This window comes from Pleurodeles waltl, chromosome 1_1 (genome assembly GCF_031143425.1).
Source record: "Pleurodeles waltl isolate 20211129_DDA chromosome 1_1, aPleWal1.hap1.20221129, whole genome shotgun sequence".
In the NCBI taxonomy this organism is placed as follows: Eukaryota; Metazoa; Chordata; class Amphibia; order Caudata; family Salamandridae; genus Pleurodeles; species Pleurodeles waltl.
This window is the reverse complement of record NC_090436.1, coordinates 146,231,600-146,252,601: the sequence shown is the minus strand read 5'-3', so window position 1 is coordinate 146,252,601 and position 21,002 is coordinate 146,231,600. Positions and strand designations below refer to the sequence as shown.

Below are 21,002 nucleotides of genomic sequence, written 5' to 3'. Positions count from 1 at the left end.
TGGATTCAGGCTGTACTGAGCCCCTAAAATTAAATGAAATAAACACACTTAAATTGACAACTGCAAATGGCCTCTCCTCTCCTGGGACTTGACAAAGGTAGTTTGAGTCTAAGAATCAATGTAGGGTCCTCTCTCCATGATTCTTCATTCACTTCCTGTTTAATTACAAATGCCATTTCAAATTCTAATTTAGACGCCTATTCGCTTCCTGCTTAATTACAAATGCCATTTCAAATTCTAATTTAGACGCTTCCTGAAGTAAAGAAAGTTAGGTCTTGGAACCTCATTGAGAGATCTGCCTCCATGTTTGAATCTCTTGTAGCCTCAGTGTGTGGTCTGCCTCCAGGTTTGAATCTCTTGTAGCCTCAGTGTTTGACTGTACGGAAACCTCGTTCTGGGATCTACCTCGATGTGAGTCCTCGGAAGCCTAGTGGGGTTTCTTTTACTTGATGCCTCATTGTAAGATCAGCCTAAATGTTTGAGTCTCTTGAAGCCACAGTGTGGGATCTGCTTTCATTTGTTAGTCTCAGGAGGCCTAATTACTTAATCAGGTTTGCGGTCGAGCGAAGGCTAAGTGCTAGCTTCTATACGTGGTTGTGGTGTTTACCTGTTGCATTTTGTGTACTGTATAGTGGACCGAATCTCAGATATCATTGGCATCACCTTGAGCAAATGGTGCAATCCAAGTGGCACCACATCTTTAACAAAGCAACAATGCATTGTGGCACATCTATGTTTAAAATAACACTACATGTTCATCATAGAAATATTCTGATCTTCGTTTGAGTCACTGGAGCCAAAAAAAGGGATGAAGCTTATTGGAATGCTGCCCTGTGGTTTGCTGTTGAAATACATTCGCTTTGCACGGGGGTGTGTGGTACATACATTATCGTGGGATTCATTTTTTATATTTCATATTATGAAACGTGCTTTCTTCAAATGATGGCATCCTTATCACAGATGGCACCAAACAATTAAAACGTCTTTGATTTTGAACATTTTCTTTGCCTGACATATTCATATTTAAAGTGACACAAACCATGATTGTGACAGTGATGAAGAGCTGATGGGAGGCATCTTCGAAGACACTGTCCTGTTGTGGTTTTGGATTGATTTCCTTGATAGGCAGTTTCAGGATGTCTAATGTTTGGGGTGTAGATAGGGAATAGACATTTCGTATACGTGGGTGAAACATTCCGCTCCTCTGGCAGAGTTTGCAGAGTATTGCCCACTCCACGCTGCACTTTGGCCCCTACATTCCAATGTTGTAAGAGTGAAGATTCTGTCAAGTCCAATGCCAAGTGCACAAAAGGTGCATAATACACAGTGCATGCAGTATGCATGTGCAATGCTAGAAATATTTCTACGAGGGAGGCATTTTTGCAGAACTGATTTAGTGTTCAGGAATAAATCCTGACTTTTTGAGTCAGAATATTAGTTTTTATTGTGAGAATCTTTGATTTTCTCCTGATGTCAGCACTTACAGACATGGAACTTTAGGAATCTTAAAGGTTACACTGTAAGGGTAACCCATTTCAAAACTGGTCCACTCTCACTACGGAAGAGACAAGATAGTCACCCATGCCCTAGTCACAAGCAAGCTCGACTATGGCAACGCACTATACACCGGCACCACGACAAAGAACACGAGGAAACTACAACTCATCTAAAACGCCGCCACCGGACTCGTCCTGAACCACCCCAGCCAGGAACACATCTCCCAGCACCTGAGACTCCTCCATTGGCTCCTGGTAGAGAAGCAAATCAACTTCAAACTAATCACCCACACCTACAAGTCCCTTCAAAACATCCGACCGGCCTACCTGAATCATCGCTTTTCTTTCCATAACCCCGCCAGACCCCTCTGATCCACCCAGCAGACACCAGCCACCATTCCACTCATCCGGAAAACCACAGGCGGAGGAATATCTTTCACCTACCTCATAGCCAAGAGCTGGAACAACCTACCCACACACCTCAGACAAATCCCATCACTCACCATCTTCATGAAGACCCTCAGGACATGGCTCTTCGAATGAGGCCCAGGCCCACCACCATCAACGTGAGACCCTCATGGATGAGTAGTTGCGCTTTATAAAAAATGATTGATTGATCCTTGGGGGACAGGACGCTGATGGGGCTGGACACATTGTTGGCTAATAGGGATACAGACAAAAAATTGCATTCCCCTATGCTTCTTCAGTTGCAGCTTGGAAGACAGCTAAGGACTGGTGTGCGAAGATGGAAAGACAATATATATAGCACAAGGATGTCCAACAAATATGAGAAGGCTTGGAGCAAATGATGGGCCCATCATGGCCTAGAAGGTTAAGGCAGTCATGGATACCGTAACATCATATTTTCTATTGGTGGGAATGTGGGTGGAGGCGAGTGTTCGTGCGAGGTACTGTGAACATTGTGTTTACCTTGCGAGAACAACTGTTGTACTTAAAAGCAATAAAAATGTAAAAATATTCTTTGAAAAAAATTGTAAAGCTTCCAAAGATAGTCTCCCCCCCCCATGAGTCCACAAGGGTGTCCATGTGTTCATATGTGTGTGCACACAACAGTGGAGTTCTCTAAATGTTTTTTTCATAAAAGATTTTATAAAAATATTAATAAATATCTGCTCTTGTGTACACATATGCGCACATGTTCATGCCTTGGCTGGTGGCCCATCCAATGATAGCTTCCTGTGGATGCGTATGCACAAGAAGGTACATTCAAAAGTTCCACCTTGGAATGAGATTGAAATCCATTCAAAATGTAAGCTGCTATCACTGGACATGCAGAAGGTGCAATGTTAAAAAAAGAGAAATGAAATAAATAAAATCAAACAAATGCCCAAATATCCCTGGCACTGAAAGGAGCTACTTTTTCTTTGAGTGATAATATTGTGCTTCCATAGAATACCCTTACTCCCATAGAAAGGAACAAATGGCTGAACTCAGCTTACCTCTTGCCCTATGTTGAATGCTGTATTGGGTGGAAACAAAATGTCAATAACATTAAAGCAGAACAACGACTGGATGAAAAGGGCTGGCTGAAAGTTAAGTGCAAAAAATTACTTCAGCCTTAAACTGGGGGATTGTCTGCTTGTGGATAGTGTGCCTTGAGGTGTGTTTTACCAGGTGTACTCTTACAAATCAGCAATAACCATCAATTTCCTTATCAGGTGCATGGATGTGTAAATAGTGGTAAGCAGCGTAAATCCCAGGAGAGGTCCATTCTTGATAGAATTGCCCACTGCTTTGTGGATCTGATCTGTCCAGTGGTGTTTAAAGGTGTAAGGTTTGAGATGTGCGTTTTAAAGTGCAGTCTTTTATTAGGTGTAGCATTTTAACGTTTTTTTTTTTTTTTTACATAAAACTGCAAATATTTAGTTGTGAATTCTGTACGATTTGTAACCTTGACAACATGTACCGTGCTTGGTATTTCAAACACTGTAGATTGTACCCTAGACCCTCCAACCTCTGTAACTTCAGATAATTTACTGTCTTAACACAATGATGTTAAAACATTTTTCTGGATTCACGTAATGCGCATCACTTGTCCAACTATCAGTTTAGTGGTTAGGTCCAGAATTGTCTCTAGAAGTTCTCCCCCCTAAACCTCCACCAGGTGGCTTAGACCATTCGGTGTCCTGTCCATCCCATTGTGACATCAGAAGCATCTCTGAGTGTTCAGCATCTTCAGGTTCTTTCTTTTTTTGCCCTTGGGTGCGTGCGTGGATGCCCAGCTGTGACTGCGGAAGTTGTTGGAGGAAAAATCAAAGTTTAGTTGAAGGAAACCGAAAAAAATCTTAAGGGAATCAAAGGTTACAAAACTGATATTGAGAAAACCTGGGATTTTTAAGGAGCTTTCTCATAGAAGGACGTCAATCACGTGGTTAAGAGAATGAACATCAGGGATGGAGCATATACATATTAGATTCTGCCTGAAGTGCTACACAGGTTCTCCCAGAAGAACAGCAACACGATTTGCAACCTTTTCCCGCTGAAGGGACAACCCTGTGAGGGCTGGGACACGTGTGCAGAGTTCCTGCTCAAGACTCTCAAGACAAGAGACAACGCCATGGTGCAGCATAGCAAAAAAACATTGCAAAGAGACCGCGGGCTGCCTGACGACGAGCTTCCGCGTTGAGATGATCATCGAAATGGAGAGCGAGAAGATGTGGAAGGACAGTGAGGCAAAGAGGTGCAAGGGCACAATGGAAGCATTCGGGCTCAAAGCCCTCCAAGGCTGTCCCAACACTGAAACAATCAGACTTTCATTCTTCTGAGGTTGGTAAATTGAGTACCAATAAATTACCTAATAGTAAGATCATATTTACAGTGCATAGAAACATCCGAATTGCAGTATGAAGTGCTATGTAAAAAAACAATATATAATTATCTTTTTCTTAGGTATCAAAATGAAATAGCTCTATATCTTCCATTTGATATAGGGTGAGATCAGCTATAAAGTGCCCCCTTCAGAGTTAACCAGCTGAAGGTGTTGTTAAACATTCATTATTCAACAAATAATAGCAGTTAACCAGTCAATCGAAAATAGATGTCATTTTAGGCATCCTAAAGAGTCATTTTTGCTGACAGCAAATCAAGGTGAGCATCTCAGCATGTTCCTGTGTGCACTCTTGCTGCACGCAGAATTATGAATATGCTCACAATTAGATGAAGTGAGTTTTGTAAACCCACAATAATCACAGGTTACATGTGTGTCTACCGGTGTGAGCAGTCTGCAAACAGTGACCAGTTTAGATCATAAAAATGGAAGACACGAAGGCCGCCTTGAATCGTTAGGCAGAAAGAGTTCTATTGTTGCATAATAAGGAAAGCTGATTTGGTGGCTAAGAAGGTCACCTGGGATCGACCCGTGTCTGAGCAATGTCTGCAGATGTTGTGGTTCTGAGCAACGTAGTGAATCCCCTCTAAATGTTTTTATCAAATAGTACGAAATGATGCAGTAGAAAGTATCTGAGACTTAGGTGTATATAATCCAAGGGTGTGTGTGCAGAATGGATGTTCTTCATTATACATCTCTCCCTACAGCCATCTCTAGCATGTAGGCCTCGGCTGCTTCCCAGCTACATTCGCACATTTAAAATCCTTGCAGTGATGAGCAGCAAACTATCTCGCTTTCCATTGTTTTCCCTGCCGTTGACTGCTCCGACTTTGATAACAATTTCCTAAAGTCCAATATTGCTTTAAACATATGACACTTGCCTCTTCAATAACATTTCACATATGTTTGGTAGATTACATGGGTCGTCTAAGTGTGCAACTACTAATTTGCACCAATTGTCCACAAAATGGCTGAACATTTATTTTCTTAATAGTTTTTGAAGAGTGCTCCAGCAGCAAAATGATATTTTGCCTGGCATACTAACTATCCTTGTACCGTTGTTTATTCCATTGTGCTCCTATTTTATTAAACGCGATTTTTAAGCTATCCATAGTTCAGCCTTTTAGGCCTCACTATTCTACAATGTATGCTATGAGGTATGTTAATTTATTTGGAGGTCTCAAATTATTTTATCTCAAGATAAAGACAATGAAATATACATTATCAAACTGCTGATGATATAAAAGTGTGGGAAATAAAACATATTATATTGCTAGTAGGCATTCTTAGAGACATCTTAAATGATATGTAGCACACTGCAATTCACAAGGATGTGGCAAGATGTGGAACTAGAATCAGTGGTGTAAGTAACATCCAGAAGGGAGTTTCACAGTTTGGCTTTATCCAGGGCAAACTATGTGCAGTTAAGATGAATGTTCTTTCATACTGTATGAAATACACAGACATACAACGCAATCAAAATGTGTGGTTGCCATTCACTGACTTTCCACAATATTGTGACCCATTTGAAACTATTATAAGAAAGAAGAAATGCATGGGCCTTGTGTGCTGTTTACTCATTATGGAGCTGAATCACAACAATTTTGTACGCCCAAGTCTTTATTGTGTACCAAACATTCCCATATGTGGACGCAAATTGGAGCTCCAGACTCACAGAATCAACAGAATCATGGGTGGCTGGCATTTATGCTCATAGATGAACCTTAGCTCTACAGAAAATCTACCTGTATGGGGAAAGTTTTGGGGCACTTAAAGAAGGGTTGGTGTGGGAACATGGGTATTCCCAGGAAACAGGGAGACAAGGTTGCCCTTCTGAAGCCAGGGAAGACCCCACAATCTGTCTGAATTTATTTTCATTTCCAATTTGAGCACCCAGACTTAGCCATAGAAGTGTGTGCCACCAGGGTGCAAACTGGGTATGAGAAATAGCATGTGTGCAGATGTGCGGAGTATAATATGTCATTTATTACCTTTGCTAAGCGTGGGAGGAGCTATTACTCCCAAGAGGTGAAGTACTGCACGGGTCATGATACCCTACTCCTCCCTAAACAATAGTCGTAAATAGCTTATTACATTCTTTCATATTACACTTTTTATTTTTATTTTTAAATAATGTGTTACTGGGCTACAATTATTTTTGTACACTGCCATGGCACAGACCTATTTCTTGTGGAATCGAATAAATATTTCTCAATTTGTGGGAATAAGTTTAGAGAAAGAGGAGAATGTGTGGCAAGGGATGTGTTGTATCTTACTTGACTGAGGAGTTGGCGGTCTAGTGTCTTATTTACATGTATGGGTTCTATATTATTCATTGTTTACATCATTATATTCTGTATTACTAATGACCCTACATCCTTGGATTCTGATGATGGAAGAAGATTCTGGTAAGGAGAAGGGATGATATATGAATCTGGGTGATTGAATATCTAGTTTCATGGAACCAATAAATGAGCGGTTGGATCCCTTGCGGGTGGAGGTACTTTATAAATACACATAACAGTATATTCCCTTTCAGTAGCTGGTGTCAGATGTGTCTTCTGAAGGAACATAAATGTGGTGAGGAGGACAGATGGGTAGATAGAATTCCATGTATTCTACCTGGGATTTTGTTAATCCCATGAAAATGGGGCAATCCACAGCTATCACAAGCATACCTCTATGATTAGTAGATTTCCAATCTTCATAAATATGGGTATGAATCAAACCCTAAATAAGTGGTATACTAAATGTATTTTCAATGAGTACAATGTGAAACGGTCTAATCTATATGAAAATAATGTTTAATTAATATTCTATTGAATAGTAGTAGGTAGAGACAATAGGAATGAATTGCAGTAATCCCAACAGCAGCTAGAAGACGAGCAAAGCATGACCCTGGGTGATTGCCTGGGACTTCTTGTCAGGTTTTTTTCAGTAGCAACCCCCTCTCACTTTTAGAAATCCTTCCTTGTGGCTATTCACACGGCTGCTTCTGTGTTATGATCATCCTTACAAAACTGTCATCTGTATTTATTATAAAAGTTGGTCTGTTGTTGTTTTGTTTGTTATTTGTGCCGCTGCCTATCTTTTATGTTTTTATTGAAGTTGCATTGTTCAATACTTCACGACCTGCAAGGTCCAAGTTTACCCAAAAAAACACAAAAAAATAAAAATAATCAAACGTGAAATAGATCAATTTTAAATAACGTAATGAATAATGTTTGTATTATTCTTTTTTAGTACACAAGGGTTTGGATTCCGGATGCAGATGAAGTGTGGAAATCGGCAGAAATTGTCAAAGATTACAAAGATGGAGACACCAGCCTTCACCTGAAACTAGAAGATGAATCGGTAACAAAACTTTAATTTATTTTACGACCGCAAGTCTTGATTTAAATGTCCATCAGGGGCGGTGCATCGTTGAAATCCCTGGAAAACTAGGTGGTTCTGAGCAACTCCTGCTCCTAGACAAAAGATAGCTTTTAGTTGCAGTTATTTAAGATTCTTAAAAGGCCAAATCCACAGGAGGAATTTATAAAGTTACTTCGAATTTTTATTTTGAATTCATAAAATATTCCATGAATGCTCCTCCAAAGCTGCAATAGAGGGGTTCTAGTAACTGAAATGTGACACTATTGTAATATGTATAAATGCATCATATGTACTTGTAAACATGAGAAAATACCATCCTGGTGAAATTATACTTTTTCCAGGGTAACCTTTTTCTCCCTGGAGAACCCCTTTGTACATACTATGCCCTCACCAATTTTACTGGTGTTTCCACCTCTTCTGCATGTCCGATTAAATCCTGCCCTTGATGAACTTAAATCTTGCCTTGCAAACGTTTGTGAATGCACTTAACCATACAGATATGTGGGTGTTCGCCAATTTTCCATTGTATCCCCACCCTTGAACACATATTCCCAGGCTCGGTGTGCAGATTTGATCACACATAGTAGTGTACTGAATTGGTAGAATATTAATAACGAGACAATTAAATTGAAGTGTACATTTACGTTTTGTGAATAGCAGTGGCATTGAAAAATCTTACTTTATCAATTCATATAGTCTTTGTTTCCTCGACTATAAACCTTCCACAACTAAGCCAGGTTGTGCCAGATACATATAAGAAGTGTAGTACAAAAGTGTATGTTTGTGTCCTCACAAACCCCAACATACTTCTACACTTTCAAACTAGAAAGCTCTATAACAGTGTTTGCAGTCATTTCTATTTATTTATTTTTCAATGTTGCTGGTTTGTTTTTTCCTACGAGACATTAAGAGTTCATTATGCATTTGTGCAGTTTTAATAATCTCGCGTCATGCCTAATGAGTATTGTACGACTTCACATAGACAATTGCTGTGAGTTTTAAATTGTAAATTTAGTATTATTGAAAGCAAAGTTTTGGTGAGAGTGACAGCACATGCCCTACAGCACATGAAGTTGGAGCTTCTGTGTCATGAGAGAAAGTTAAATAACATTTCACACCTATCATGGGATATTGTATGAATTTCATTGAAATTCTTCAGAAAAAACTCTAGGCTACAGGGAGCATGTTCAGAAAATATGGCTTCGATGCCAACCTGTACTGGGACACTGTGTGAGAGTGTCTCTGCATTTATCTGGCCCATGAGGTATGCTCCTCACCTGCCCTCCCATCCAACACACAACATTGGTGAAAGTGTTAGCAACACATAAAGGGGTGCCCATCACTCACCTCTGCTCCACTGACCATCAACCCTAGCAGAAAATAAACAGAACTTAATCTTATGACATACACCACGTAAAAATATATGATTTCTTCAAAATACAGGTCACCGTGGTAGGATATCTCCCCTGGTGCTGTATTTAAACAAACAATGACAAAGCTAACAGGGCTGGTGTTGGATGCCAGCTTCTTGGCTTTGTTAATGCTTTTTTGTCATGCTTTCCGCAAAACTTTATAGTTTGGGAAGCTGATGGGTCTTTGTCAGCCTGAATGGCTAACAGCAAAATATAATTTTGCTCTCGAAAAGTGCATTTCCACACTAGTCCGTCGTGTGGATGTGAAAAAGCAGAATGCCATAACTCACAGTAAAGTTAGTCATTGACTGAAGTGAACTGACCCATTGATCCATGACTGCAGTGGCCAGAGGAAAAATGGGAATGACACCTTAACAGACGAATGGATGGAGAGGGCCGCCTGAAAAACTCTCTAACACATTTATAATACTTCTAATTTTTGTAAATCGAACATCTTGACTAAAGCAGACCTAAAAAATAATTATTCATAAAAACAGTTTTCCTTTTGCTGAGCTGAACTTTCAGCTACTGTTAGTTGATTAAAAACTTTGAATTCTTTCATTTGCCAGATGCCCACTCTCTCATCTGCACAAGCTCCCAGGATTATGTGAATTATTTACCTTTTTCGCCCCAGAGAACCTTTTTTTTTTTTACTGGCAGTTGGCACATACCATGCCACTCTGTGACAGAACAGCGCGTCCAAGGGAAGGTAGCTGCTTTTAATGCTATGAAAACAACGTTTTAATCAGCATCGCTAAGCCGCCGGTACAGCAGCCGAAAGCACCCCTTGTACAAAAAAAACTGAAATTGCTATTCACCAAAAGTACACAAACCCTATTGATATTGTTCCACTCCTCTGAATTTCCACTTATGCGTTTCACCAATAGCGATGATTCATGGCCGCGGTGCGCTCGCGCTCCCCGGGGGTCCTCCGGGAAGAGAACATTCTAGAATGTGTCTCCGGGCATCTTCCCGCCATCGGGGAGCAGGTGCGCCGCGTGCACATTCTACACAGCTTTGGCAGCGAGAGCGCTCGTTTCCCTCAGTTCAGCAGCTGTACTTCCCACATTTTTATACTAAGCTTCTCTGTTTGGCAGTAAAATGCTGTTCAAGTGTAGTTCCCTGGAAAATTAGGAGGGATTGCGCCATTTCGCTGACGTCATGAAGTTTGTTAAATTAAATACCAGTTAGCAGGGGGTGAGAAGAAAATCTTTGCTGAAAATTAATTTATAGGAAATTCCGCCAAAAAGCCGGAGGTTTGCTAAAATGACAAATTGTATCACTGTGAAGTACCACTTTCGCAAAATGCCATTGGCAGAAATATACCTACCAGAACCTATTGTCTAATTTGGCAGATTCAACTGGTTAAAGCAATAGCAGTAGCAAAGCTATTTTGACTTAATTCCTCCATACTCGTGCACAGGTCACCAAGGGCCAAGCATTCAATAGGAATAGTCTTTTTCATGTCCATTCCAGCAAATCGCCATCCATGGTCTATCATAGCTACAATACCTAATGAATCCATGCCACAAGCAGCACTGAGTACAGGACCGGCCTTTAGCATGGGCGAGCTAGGCCCAGGCCAATATTCTGAGGGACTGTGTGCTTTAAGGTAACAACAGCAGCAGTACTCTTCTCATCTTGCTTCAGCCTTGTACTTGTCCATTCTTGTTCGGTTTTGTCTGATTTGCCAATTTAAAGTGGTTTTAGTCCTTCATTGTCAGTCCGCAGGCGATGTTTTTAAGACCCCCCTTAACCCTCTTCCTTGCCCTCCCTTCACCCTCTGACCCTTGCTGACCCACATCAACAAAACCATCATCTGGGTGAGACAGCTTACCTATTGGGGACTTAGGTGAGCTAAGGGAGGTCTTGGGATGTTTTTGTTCGGGGACCAGTTGCTGCTCATCCAAGTACTTACCAGTGAACACAAAAGGAACCCCCTGGTGCCTCATTCAATTCCCTACCATCAGCAAGGGCACCAGCTTTCTCTCCCCTTATGCCCAAGGCACTATCTTAGTAAAGGCCTACTCTGACTGCGTGGTCATAGTTACTCAGACTACTAGCAGTTTGTTGTTTTGACTAGCATGTATAGGAAAATTGGGAACAGAAAGCAGGGCAGTCTCTCTAGAATCACCTGGATGGATGCTAGATTGAATAGGAGAGACAGGATTGTTAACTAGGAGGAAAGAGGACATTTGAGGGAGACAAAAAAAAGTTAAAGATAGGTGTAGGATAAAGGAAATATGGTGGAAATTGTTTACATGATATCAAGTGGAAGCATCTTAAGTAAAAGAAGACAAACATCCTATTTCCAGGAAGAAGGAAAGATTTCAGAAAATTAAGGAGTGTTAAATAGAGGAATTAGATGAATGAATGAATTATTGTGCTTTGTAGAGCACAAACAACTGCTCTAAGAGGTGTCCTGATGCTGCCTGAACCAAGTGAACATAGACAAGAAATAAGGATTTCACCGGTATGGCGATTAATGGATCAGTAGGAGAAGATGAAGGTTTAGCTCCAGACAGAATGGTTCACACGTAAGTGACTGAAACAGACGGAAAAGTTGTTACGCCAGGATGGGGAGTAGAGGACACAGAATGCATAGAAGATAATACAGAAGAGGGTGCAAATGAAGCATGAATATCAGTAACCTTGAAAGTGAAATAGGTGGCCAGATCATCGGCAGTACAAGAGGAACAAATGGAATGAGCAGGAGATGGATGAAAGATTAAGCCATTGAATCTAGAAAATAGACGTTGTTTGTCATGAACTTGTTCAGAATTGAGCAAATGAAAAACAACATTTCTAAAACATGGTCACATTATTCTGCAGTGGTGGGTGGATCCTGGGTCATGATATCTAGTCTCCTAGTTGTAAGGCAAAGTCTGAGAAACATACTGCATGTCCAGCTGCGTTGCCAGTAAGCCCATCAGAAAGTATCATCCATGAAGTGATGCCTCAAACAGAAAGGAGCTAAAAATATATTTTTTTGTTTCATTTATTTTGCATATGCCAAGTGCAGGTACATCATGGCTAAGGGCCTGATTATGATTTTGGTGGACGGGGTTACTCTGTCACAAACATGACGGATGTCCCGTGAGCCATATTACGATTCCATTATATCCTCTGGAAATCGTAATATGGCAGACTGAATATCCATCACAATTGTGACGAAGTATTCCATCCGCCAAGTTCGTAATCAGGCCCTAAATGTTTATTGCCTTCACAGAATATAAGTATGGTTACGCTGCATCCTTAGTCCCTACGTCCATTTCTAGTGCATCACCTAAATGTACCATAAACTCCCTGACTCTTTGACTTGCACTAGTAAGCTCATTTCAATTAATTTTAAAACAGAAGGACAGATATCTACAGCCCATTTTAGTACTTTAAATACTAAGCCGTATTCATCCGAGACCTTCTTTATTGAAGAGGAATACCAGCAGTGCTCAGTGGATCACCAAGATAAGTCTATACATTTCCCTGGCTGTGAAGTGTTTCAGTGTGTGTGTGTATTTCTTTTATACCGATAATGCTAATTCAGGGTAGGGAAGTGCAATAACTTGGATTATTTGGGGACACTCATAATGATTGTCTTAAACCTTTGGATCATGGTAGCCCCTTGAAAATCTGAGGATGAGAACATTTCGAGCTTGAAAACAGCAGTAAAATCTCTCCTTTAGGTATACCTCATTCTGAAGGGTCTCTTAAAATCCATCTGGTGGCTTGTCTGGGCCAAGCAGAAGCTCCAGTACACCTGATCCTTCCCAGCCTAATTGGTGGCAAAGAAGCTCCATAGGTGGTTGATGATAATGGGGCCTCTTGACTTGCCTTTTGGACACAGTTTCACATCTAAACATGTTTACGCTTTCACGTGATGAATTATTACACATTTGGTTACTCTTTCAAAACCATGACCATCCCAGTCATCCAGGCACACTCCTGTAATGCCTTGTGAATGTGAGAACATTTGAAATTTTCTCCAAATTTAGGAGTAACTCCACTTTGCCAAATGCTCTAAATGACAGCTTTTCAAACACTAAACAACCAGGCCACTGACATTTTTTATTGGTAAGCCTGGCAGAAGGTAAAACATTAATAGTGAAGAGCAGTATATTTGAGATTTGAGAACAACATATACAGTTTTTAAGACTTTGTTATAAACCAATGTTAGAATATGTAATAAAGATGCTTTATTAAGTCCATCGGAAAGAGTAACTTCTATGCAGTTTTCATAATATCAAGGAAAAGTTTCCAATATGGCAAAGGATGTAAAGTTTATAAATGTCCTAAGGGACAAACACTTTGCAGTATCTCTAATAGAAAATATCTGCGGGACAAATCTGTCTGCTAATTAGGAATTAATTAGTGGCACTGAGATCATGGAAAAACATATAATTACATTTGGACAACAAATATACACTGAAGTGTTCCCTTAGTATAACACTTGTAAAGAAAATGAAAAGAATAAAGCTTTAGTACTTGTAAAATAAAAGACGTATCTGTACTGCGGTTGGAAATATCTGTCAAGTTAGCGAAAATAAGTAATAAGGGAAATGTGGCAGAGAATTGCAACATTGATTCCATATTGTTAGAAATTGGGTGTCTAGTTGGTTAAGTACTCTGTCCAACTAGGGGCCACAATCCTAGTCAGGGTAAGTTAGTGACACACCATAAATTAACCAGTGGTCACCCTCTGATAGCTTGGCACCGAGCAGGCAGGCTTGACTTATGAGGTAATGTATAAAGTATTTGTGCATCGAATAAAACAGTGAAAACACTGCACAGCAATAATCCACACCAAGTTAGAAAAATATATCTTAATTTAATGAGCAAAATGTAAAAAATCCAATGAGTAGTAGTCGATATATGAATTTATATAGAAGATCTGCGATTGTAGTACGTAAAAACTTAAGCACCAACTGGGACTATCTGGTCGCGCTATACCAGGGTAAATCCAAAGTTCAGGTCGACTACAATGGTGCCTTGTGAGGAGGGTTGTGCTGATGTCGAAAATCTGATGCAAGGAGCAGAGGAGGCGATGCGAAGGTGATGTGTCTGTTCTGATCCACGCAGTCACAGATGCATAGTCGTCGAGCCGTGCAGTCATCGATCTTCAAGCAGTGGTGCGGCGTTGAACCCTTTGCGATGAAGGCGATGTGTCGCCATCGAACCGTGCAGACCACGAGGTGAAAGCGATGCGTCGGGCTTGAAGGCAATGCACTGGTTTTGAGCCGTGTAGTTGGTGCTCTGTTGTCTTTATCATTAGCGGCAATGTGGCGGTGTCAATGAGAGATGTGGCAGTTCCGATCTGTGCATTGATGGCGATGCGTGGATTCTGCGGGATCTGCACAGGAAAACCCACTTCCAAGTGGATGGAATGGATTGGCACCACCTGGCAGGGCAGGACTCATAGTTGGCAGAGTCCAGCAGCTGTTGCAGAGGTGAGTCTTTGATGTCCCTGAGGCTTCAGAACATGAGACAAGCCAGCAAGCCCTTGGAGTAACTTTGGTTCTAGGGATGAAGAGATGCAGGTCTAGTCCTTCTCACTCCCAGGCAAGGAGGGCAGCAGGCAGCAGGGCAGGCATAGCAAAGCAGGAGTCCAGCAAAGTCCAGCAGAGTTTCAGCCCCTTTAGCAGCACAGCCGTCCCTTTTCCTGGCAGAATGTCCCCAGGTTCAGAAGTGTACTGATTTGGTGGGGTCAGAAGTCTAGTTCTTATACCCAGTGGTGCCTTTAAAGTTGAGACTTCAGGGAGAGGCCTTTGAAGTGTGCAAAGGTCCTGCCCTTCGTGTCCTGGCTCCATACACTCTACTGGCAGCTCTTTGTGTGGGGACGGGAGCTTCCTTTCAGGGCCAATTGTCAGCTCCTCCCATCCTGCCCGGATGACCCATCAAGATGTTAATGGCCCATCAGGCACGCCTAAACTCCCTTTCTATGTGGTTGTCTAGAGGGAATGCACAAAACTCAGCTGTCACCCACCCCACATGTGTATTCAGCGACAGGCAGAAGGCACTATATGATTTTAAGTAAGAAAATGCCAGCTTTCTAAAAGTTGCATTTTCAGAATTACAAAATTTAAAAACCAACTTCACCATAAGTAGTGATTTTGAATTGGGATTCTAGAACAACCAACTTGTGGGTCCCATCTCTTCCCAATTGGACATTACACTTATAAAATGTAATAAGGCCATCCCAATGTTAACCCATAGGGGAAATAGGCCTTGCAGTAGTGAAAACAAATTTAACAGTTGTTCACTACCTGGACATGTAAAACTTAAAAGTACATGTTCAACTTTTTAAATACACTGCACCAAGCCCATGGGGCTGTCCAGGGCTTACCTTAGGGGTGACATATGTATTAAGAAGGAAGGGTTGTGCTTGGCATGTAGGTTAACTTGCCAGGTATACATGGCAGTTTCAAACCCCACAAACAGGCTCTGCAGTGTCAGGACTGAGTCATGTTTAAAGGGCTAGTAAAGGGGTGGCCCAATCAGTGCTACAGGCCCACTAGTAGCATTTAATTTACAAACACTGGGCACAGGTAGTGCACTTTACTAGGGACCTGCAGGTACATTAAATATGCCAGTTGTGGATAGGCCAATGTTACCATGTTTTAGAGAAAGAGCATCATGCTCTTTAGCACTGGGCAGCAGTGGTAAAGTGCCACGAACCCTAAAGCCAGCAAAAACGAAGTCAGCTAAACAGGCGGTCAGAAGGCAAAAAGTCAGGGGGAAACCACGCCTAGGATGCCAGGTCTAACACAATTGGTTCTTTATAATCCAACAACATAGATTACTTTGGAGCATGGTTGGTAAGGGACCAGAAGATCCTCCTAATCCTCAATAAAAGATTGCATTGTAAAAGCAAATATTTATTTCATAAGCTAAGTTTAGAATAGTGTGGGGGTGCATTTTACGTGATGTGAGAGGAAGGATGTTTGATAACATGAACACTGCAGACTTAAAAGAATTTAGGACTGGTCTTGACAAGTGAAGAGACGTATGGAAAAGTGTCAGGGTTATCTCAGTGGTTGCAGAGATTTGACAAGAATGCTGAACATGGAGTTAACAGACAGACTGATAGTTTTAAAGCTCAAATCTGAAGAACAAACTAACATTATAATGGGATGGGGATAAAGGTAGTAAGAAGATAGAACATCTGAAAACAGTACATTCTGGATTAGATATCTCTTTCACCATGAATAGCATTCCCAGTTAGCATTAATCTGTGGCATTGTTTTGTTAGAAAACAAATCAGAATGTTTCCGTTTTAGTGACTGTGAGGAAACAACCTTTGCTTGAGTGCTTGTTGGTGTGGTTCAGGTTGCAAACAGACAGGTGTATGCCCCAAATATTTATTTTTTCATGTTCAGTCAATTGTTGCTCAGGTGACTGAGGTTTTATAGGCATTACATATGGCTTTTATCCTGCAGTGCCCTAAGTCAACGTTTCTTCTTATTGCTTGTCATGAGATAAGAAGTAAATGGCTGAGCTGCAGTAGAGGTTGTTTGCATAACACTGATAGTGATGTAATGAAAGTATACATTCAGGTTTTGATCCACTGATGAGCAGACACAATTTGGATCCACTATACAATATAGAACATAAGTTGAACTTGGCAGGCAGTGTGTTTATTTTCAACTTCACAATATAAAAAAACAAATGTAACATTTCTATGTTTAAAAGCAGTGAGCAAACTCACATAATTGGTGTAGTTAACTAAAGCTATCTATACAACTATGTAAGAAAGTAAATATCCATGTTCACTAGGTGGTAAATACATTCTCAGGAATATGAAAGCTAATCATTATTATCTGGTTTTCTTGCCAAATACATCAGTTGTGAAGATTCCAGGATGCTAGCATTGAAGAAGGGGTTTCCTGACACAAGAAATAGCCATCTAAATCAATCTCCATACTGTTTACTGGTTCATGCTCAGCTTGTTGTATCCCACAGAGAATATCTTCAACCAGTCTTTCTGAATCTCTCATGTTGACCATAAATGGTGATAGGATGCAGCCCTTTCTGAAATAATACGGTGTTATTGTAGATAAGGATTGCAACAAATAGCCAAACATCCTTTATTTTCTGGAGCTTGATATCGTCTGGCCTAATTTGTTTACATTATCATGTCCAAAGAAGGCATGTTTCTGAATTACACTCTGCTGGTGTAAAGCTAAAAGGATGCAACTGTGTAACATTAGACCACTACCCAAAATACAAAACAACAAAACAAATTGGCTACATTTTAAATTGAAATAAAGTGATGGGATTGGGGAATGGTGAGTGGTGTAATAATGATGTTACTATATACTATGCAAAAACTGTTAATGACATGGAAACACTTGGGCACAGATATTTATCTCCGCAAATATTCTCTTCCAGTAATAAAACAGTGTATTGGCTGCTTTGCTGAATGCAAGATGGTTATGGATAGTTTAAGGTCAGGTTGGTTGGTCATCTTAAAGTTTATCATACAGGAATCATAGAGGGACCTCTCAAACCAGACTAAAGTTTTGAAAATGCTTGATCTGCAGAAACAGTAGAGAAGCTGAACAGAAGGAAATGCTATGGAAAGAAAAATGTTCACTCAGAGTAATCAAGTACATAATGGATCTTGCGCATTTGACAGGTGGCTTTGAAGTAGACCCTTTATCTTACAGAAGACCAGTGTAGCTCTCTTCACATTAAAATCTTGACCAAATTTTCCAGTTGTGCCCCTCTCTGGATCACATACATTTGAAATGCTTTGCTTCTGTGGCAGGGCTGTCTTAAAGTTACCCAAATAGAGCTCTGACTGGATACATGTGACCAAGTCATGTCCTGACAGCGGTTCTTATCCTTGCCTCCTGCCAGAAGATTTGTTTTGTTGGCATTCAGTTTTATGAAAGTACTGTGCATCCATTCTGTCTCTAGCAGACAGACATCCAAACTTGTTGTCAAAGTAGATGTGAGATGGCCAAAGCCCAGTTGAGTGTTGTCCGCATAGGAGAATGCAAAGCAGCCATACAATCTTATCAGTTGTTCCAGGGGCTCACTTAAATGTTAATGTGCATGAATGTTCGTGCCCTAGGGCACTGCGCTCTCAATTAGATAACCATTTGAATAATATTTTGGTGTTATAATAAACTGTGAGTGGTTCACAAGAAAGCAAACTATGCCTCCCCAGTTCCTGAGATACCATTTTCTGTGAGTCATTAATATTAAAGGCTCCCCTGTATCAAATGTGGTGGACAAACCATGCCAAATCATGCCACCGTGTACACAGAATTTATCAATAGCATTTTCTATAGCATTTCCTACACCCTGACCCAGATGGAGACCCAATTGGCAGTGATTCGGTAAGTCAGATTCTTACAAATAGGTGCAGAGCTGCATGGCTGCTGCTCTATCTGTTAAATTGCCTAGGACTGAGCTAATAATGTTCAGTAAGATAGGTATTTACTTTGTCTTTTTTAAATTAGAAGTGATACAGACCCTCTTTCCAGATTGAGGAAATGGAACGATTGACCATATGAGAGAGATAGTGGGAGATGGAAACCTGGTAAATGACAACCACTGGGCTAGATTTGATTTGTAGACTAGTCTTTGTATCTTTTGTATCAGCTGCTGAAAAAAGAGGCTTAAGGATAAATGCCCTTCTCTAGTGTTGTAAGGGAGGAGTGCAATAGATTGGGAAGGGGATTAGGGTAAAATTAGCTATGGGCTGCCAGATATTCTATTTATTATCTGTGGTTGCCCGTGCAAAGATTAAAGGGATAGTGTTACAAACCCCCAAAGGGAGTGATGATGAACCCTGTATATATATTCCTAAATATAACATCCCTGTAACTTTAGATTTATTCAGTGTATATATATATATATATATATATATATATATATATATATATATATATATATATATATATATATAATTATATATATATATATATATATATATATATATATATATATATATATATATATATATAATTATATATATATATATATATATATGTATACATCCGGGCACCCACCCACAACTCCACCAGCACAAGCTGAGCTCGCTACAGTGCGTCCGATATGGCCACCATCTTGGCTTACCCTCCCGAATTTCAATATTTAATTCTATTTCCTAACTATTAAGTTCCTGTAACTTTTTTTTTTTTTCAGTGTATGTATATACACTGTAGCGAGCTCACCTTCGGGCCCGGCCATAAATCCTCCATATACCCTGCCCATCCATAAATCCCTACTATTGGAGTGGTACTGATGCCCACGACGTTGTGCCTGACCGCCGTCCAGTCCCACTATTAAGCGGCGGACCGCTTGTGCTGGTGGAGTTGTGGGTGGGCGGCCGGACCGGGACGGGCCTGGCAAGAGATCTTAAAGACGGAGGCCCGGCGCTCGCACTGAGTACTTAGAATGCGGTGTGCCTGGTATTGACGCATAGCCCTGGGGTGCCTGGCTGCCAGCGTCAATATCCGGTCACGGCGGCGCACACCGTGACTACTACGAGACCCCTTCTTACCTTCTGGATGAATCTGGTGTCTGTGCTGTGTGGCTGCTTGGGCCGACTATTGGGAGCACAGACTGCCTGCTTCGGGGATTGGTGAGTCGAGGGCGGCACGGCTCACTCCCTTCGCCCCTATGTTGCCGTACCAACCTTGCTTCCTGGACCCCTCTGTGGATGGGATGGATTGTTACGAAGGGGACGGAGTTTTTCTTATCCTGGTGCGCTATCGGTGTGCCTGGTGAGCCCCTTTACCACCAGCTTTGCACCAGATCGCCTTCTTTTTGCGGACAGTGCCGGTGGTTGGGGGGGCTGCGATGGCCCACTGCATCCCAATATGGGGGGCTGAGTGCTCACTGGGCACCGTATATGGACCATGATTTTGACTGCATCAGTGCCTGCCCTGCAGTCTAATGAGGCTCATAGATGATATTCACGGCTGAGTACTTCCCTCGGACACGACCTGTGCATTGTTGCGCCCCCTTGGTCCCTGGCTCACGCTATTATAAATCCATGGACTTACTGGCATTATCTAGCGGGGAACCAGCAAGGCATTGACACTGAGACCCATACTCACATTGACACCTTAACCCCTACCGGAAGTGACAGCACACCACACTGATGTCCATTTCAACACCAGGTCGACCTGAATATTGGAAGCTGGACTTTGATGGATTTCCCTGGTTGCATCTGTAGTTGTGCTGCGCATCACCATCCCCTGGTCATTACTCACATGGCACATCTCCTTGGCAGCTCATTCCTTAACGAATGTTGCTACAGGCTGGAACCTGAGGGTGTGTCACAGGAGCGAATACAAGTGTTGAATGGAGTGGACCTCCCTTGATTCTGTGGCTGTTCTTCCACTGCAAAACCTAGTGGAGTGCCTCTTGTGTGTGTCACCACAGTCCCAGGTGACCTCTAGAACACTAGACGTCACTTGGGCACATCAGTGATTCCTGCCCATACTGGCCACCATGGTGAAATCAAAATCCGCAAGAACTATGGTGTAAGACATCCCTGCCTTCTTGTTGACCCCCTCCTCCAGGGAGAGTGCCACTGAGACTCTGCAGCATTTGGAAACAACTCCTAAAACACACTCCACGCATTTTAAAAAGATTCTACAGGCGATATTGGAGACTAAGACGTTGTTAAACTAAGAATTGACTCCCTCTCCCTAGATGTCAATTTATTATGACTGATCACTACAAACTAGTGGACCGGGTGCATGACACAGAATCATTACTGACCCACAGTGCAAGATCTGCAAGCCCAGGTGAAATACCTTGGAGCAGAGGTGACTACTCTACATCACCGCACTGAGGATGCTAAGGGCACATTCCGGTGCAACAATACTCAGCTGTTGGGATTTCCTGAGCAAG

The 21,002-nt window shown here is 41.4% G+C and overlaps 1 protein-coding gene across 2 annotated transcripts in view; it reads left to right on the top strand.

The window, feature by feature from the left end:
* MYO5B (myosin VB) overlaps window positions 1-21,002 on the top strand; it is an 842,958-nt gene that overhangs the window by 204,212 nt on the left and 617,744 nt on the right. For both annotated transcript variants that reach the window (XM_069219220.1, XM_069219218.1), the window contains exon 2: window positions 7,588-7,698. In XM_069219220.1, coding sequence (XP_069075321.1) covers window positions 7,588-7,698 — 111 coding nt within the window. The remainder of the gene's footprint in view (window positions 1-7,587; window positions 7,699-21,002) is intronic.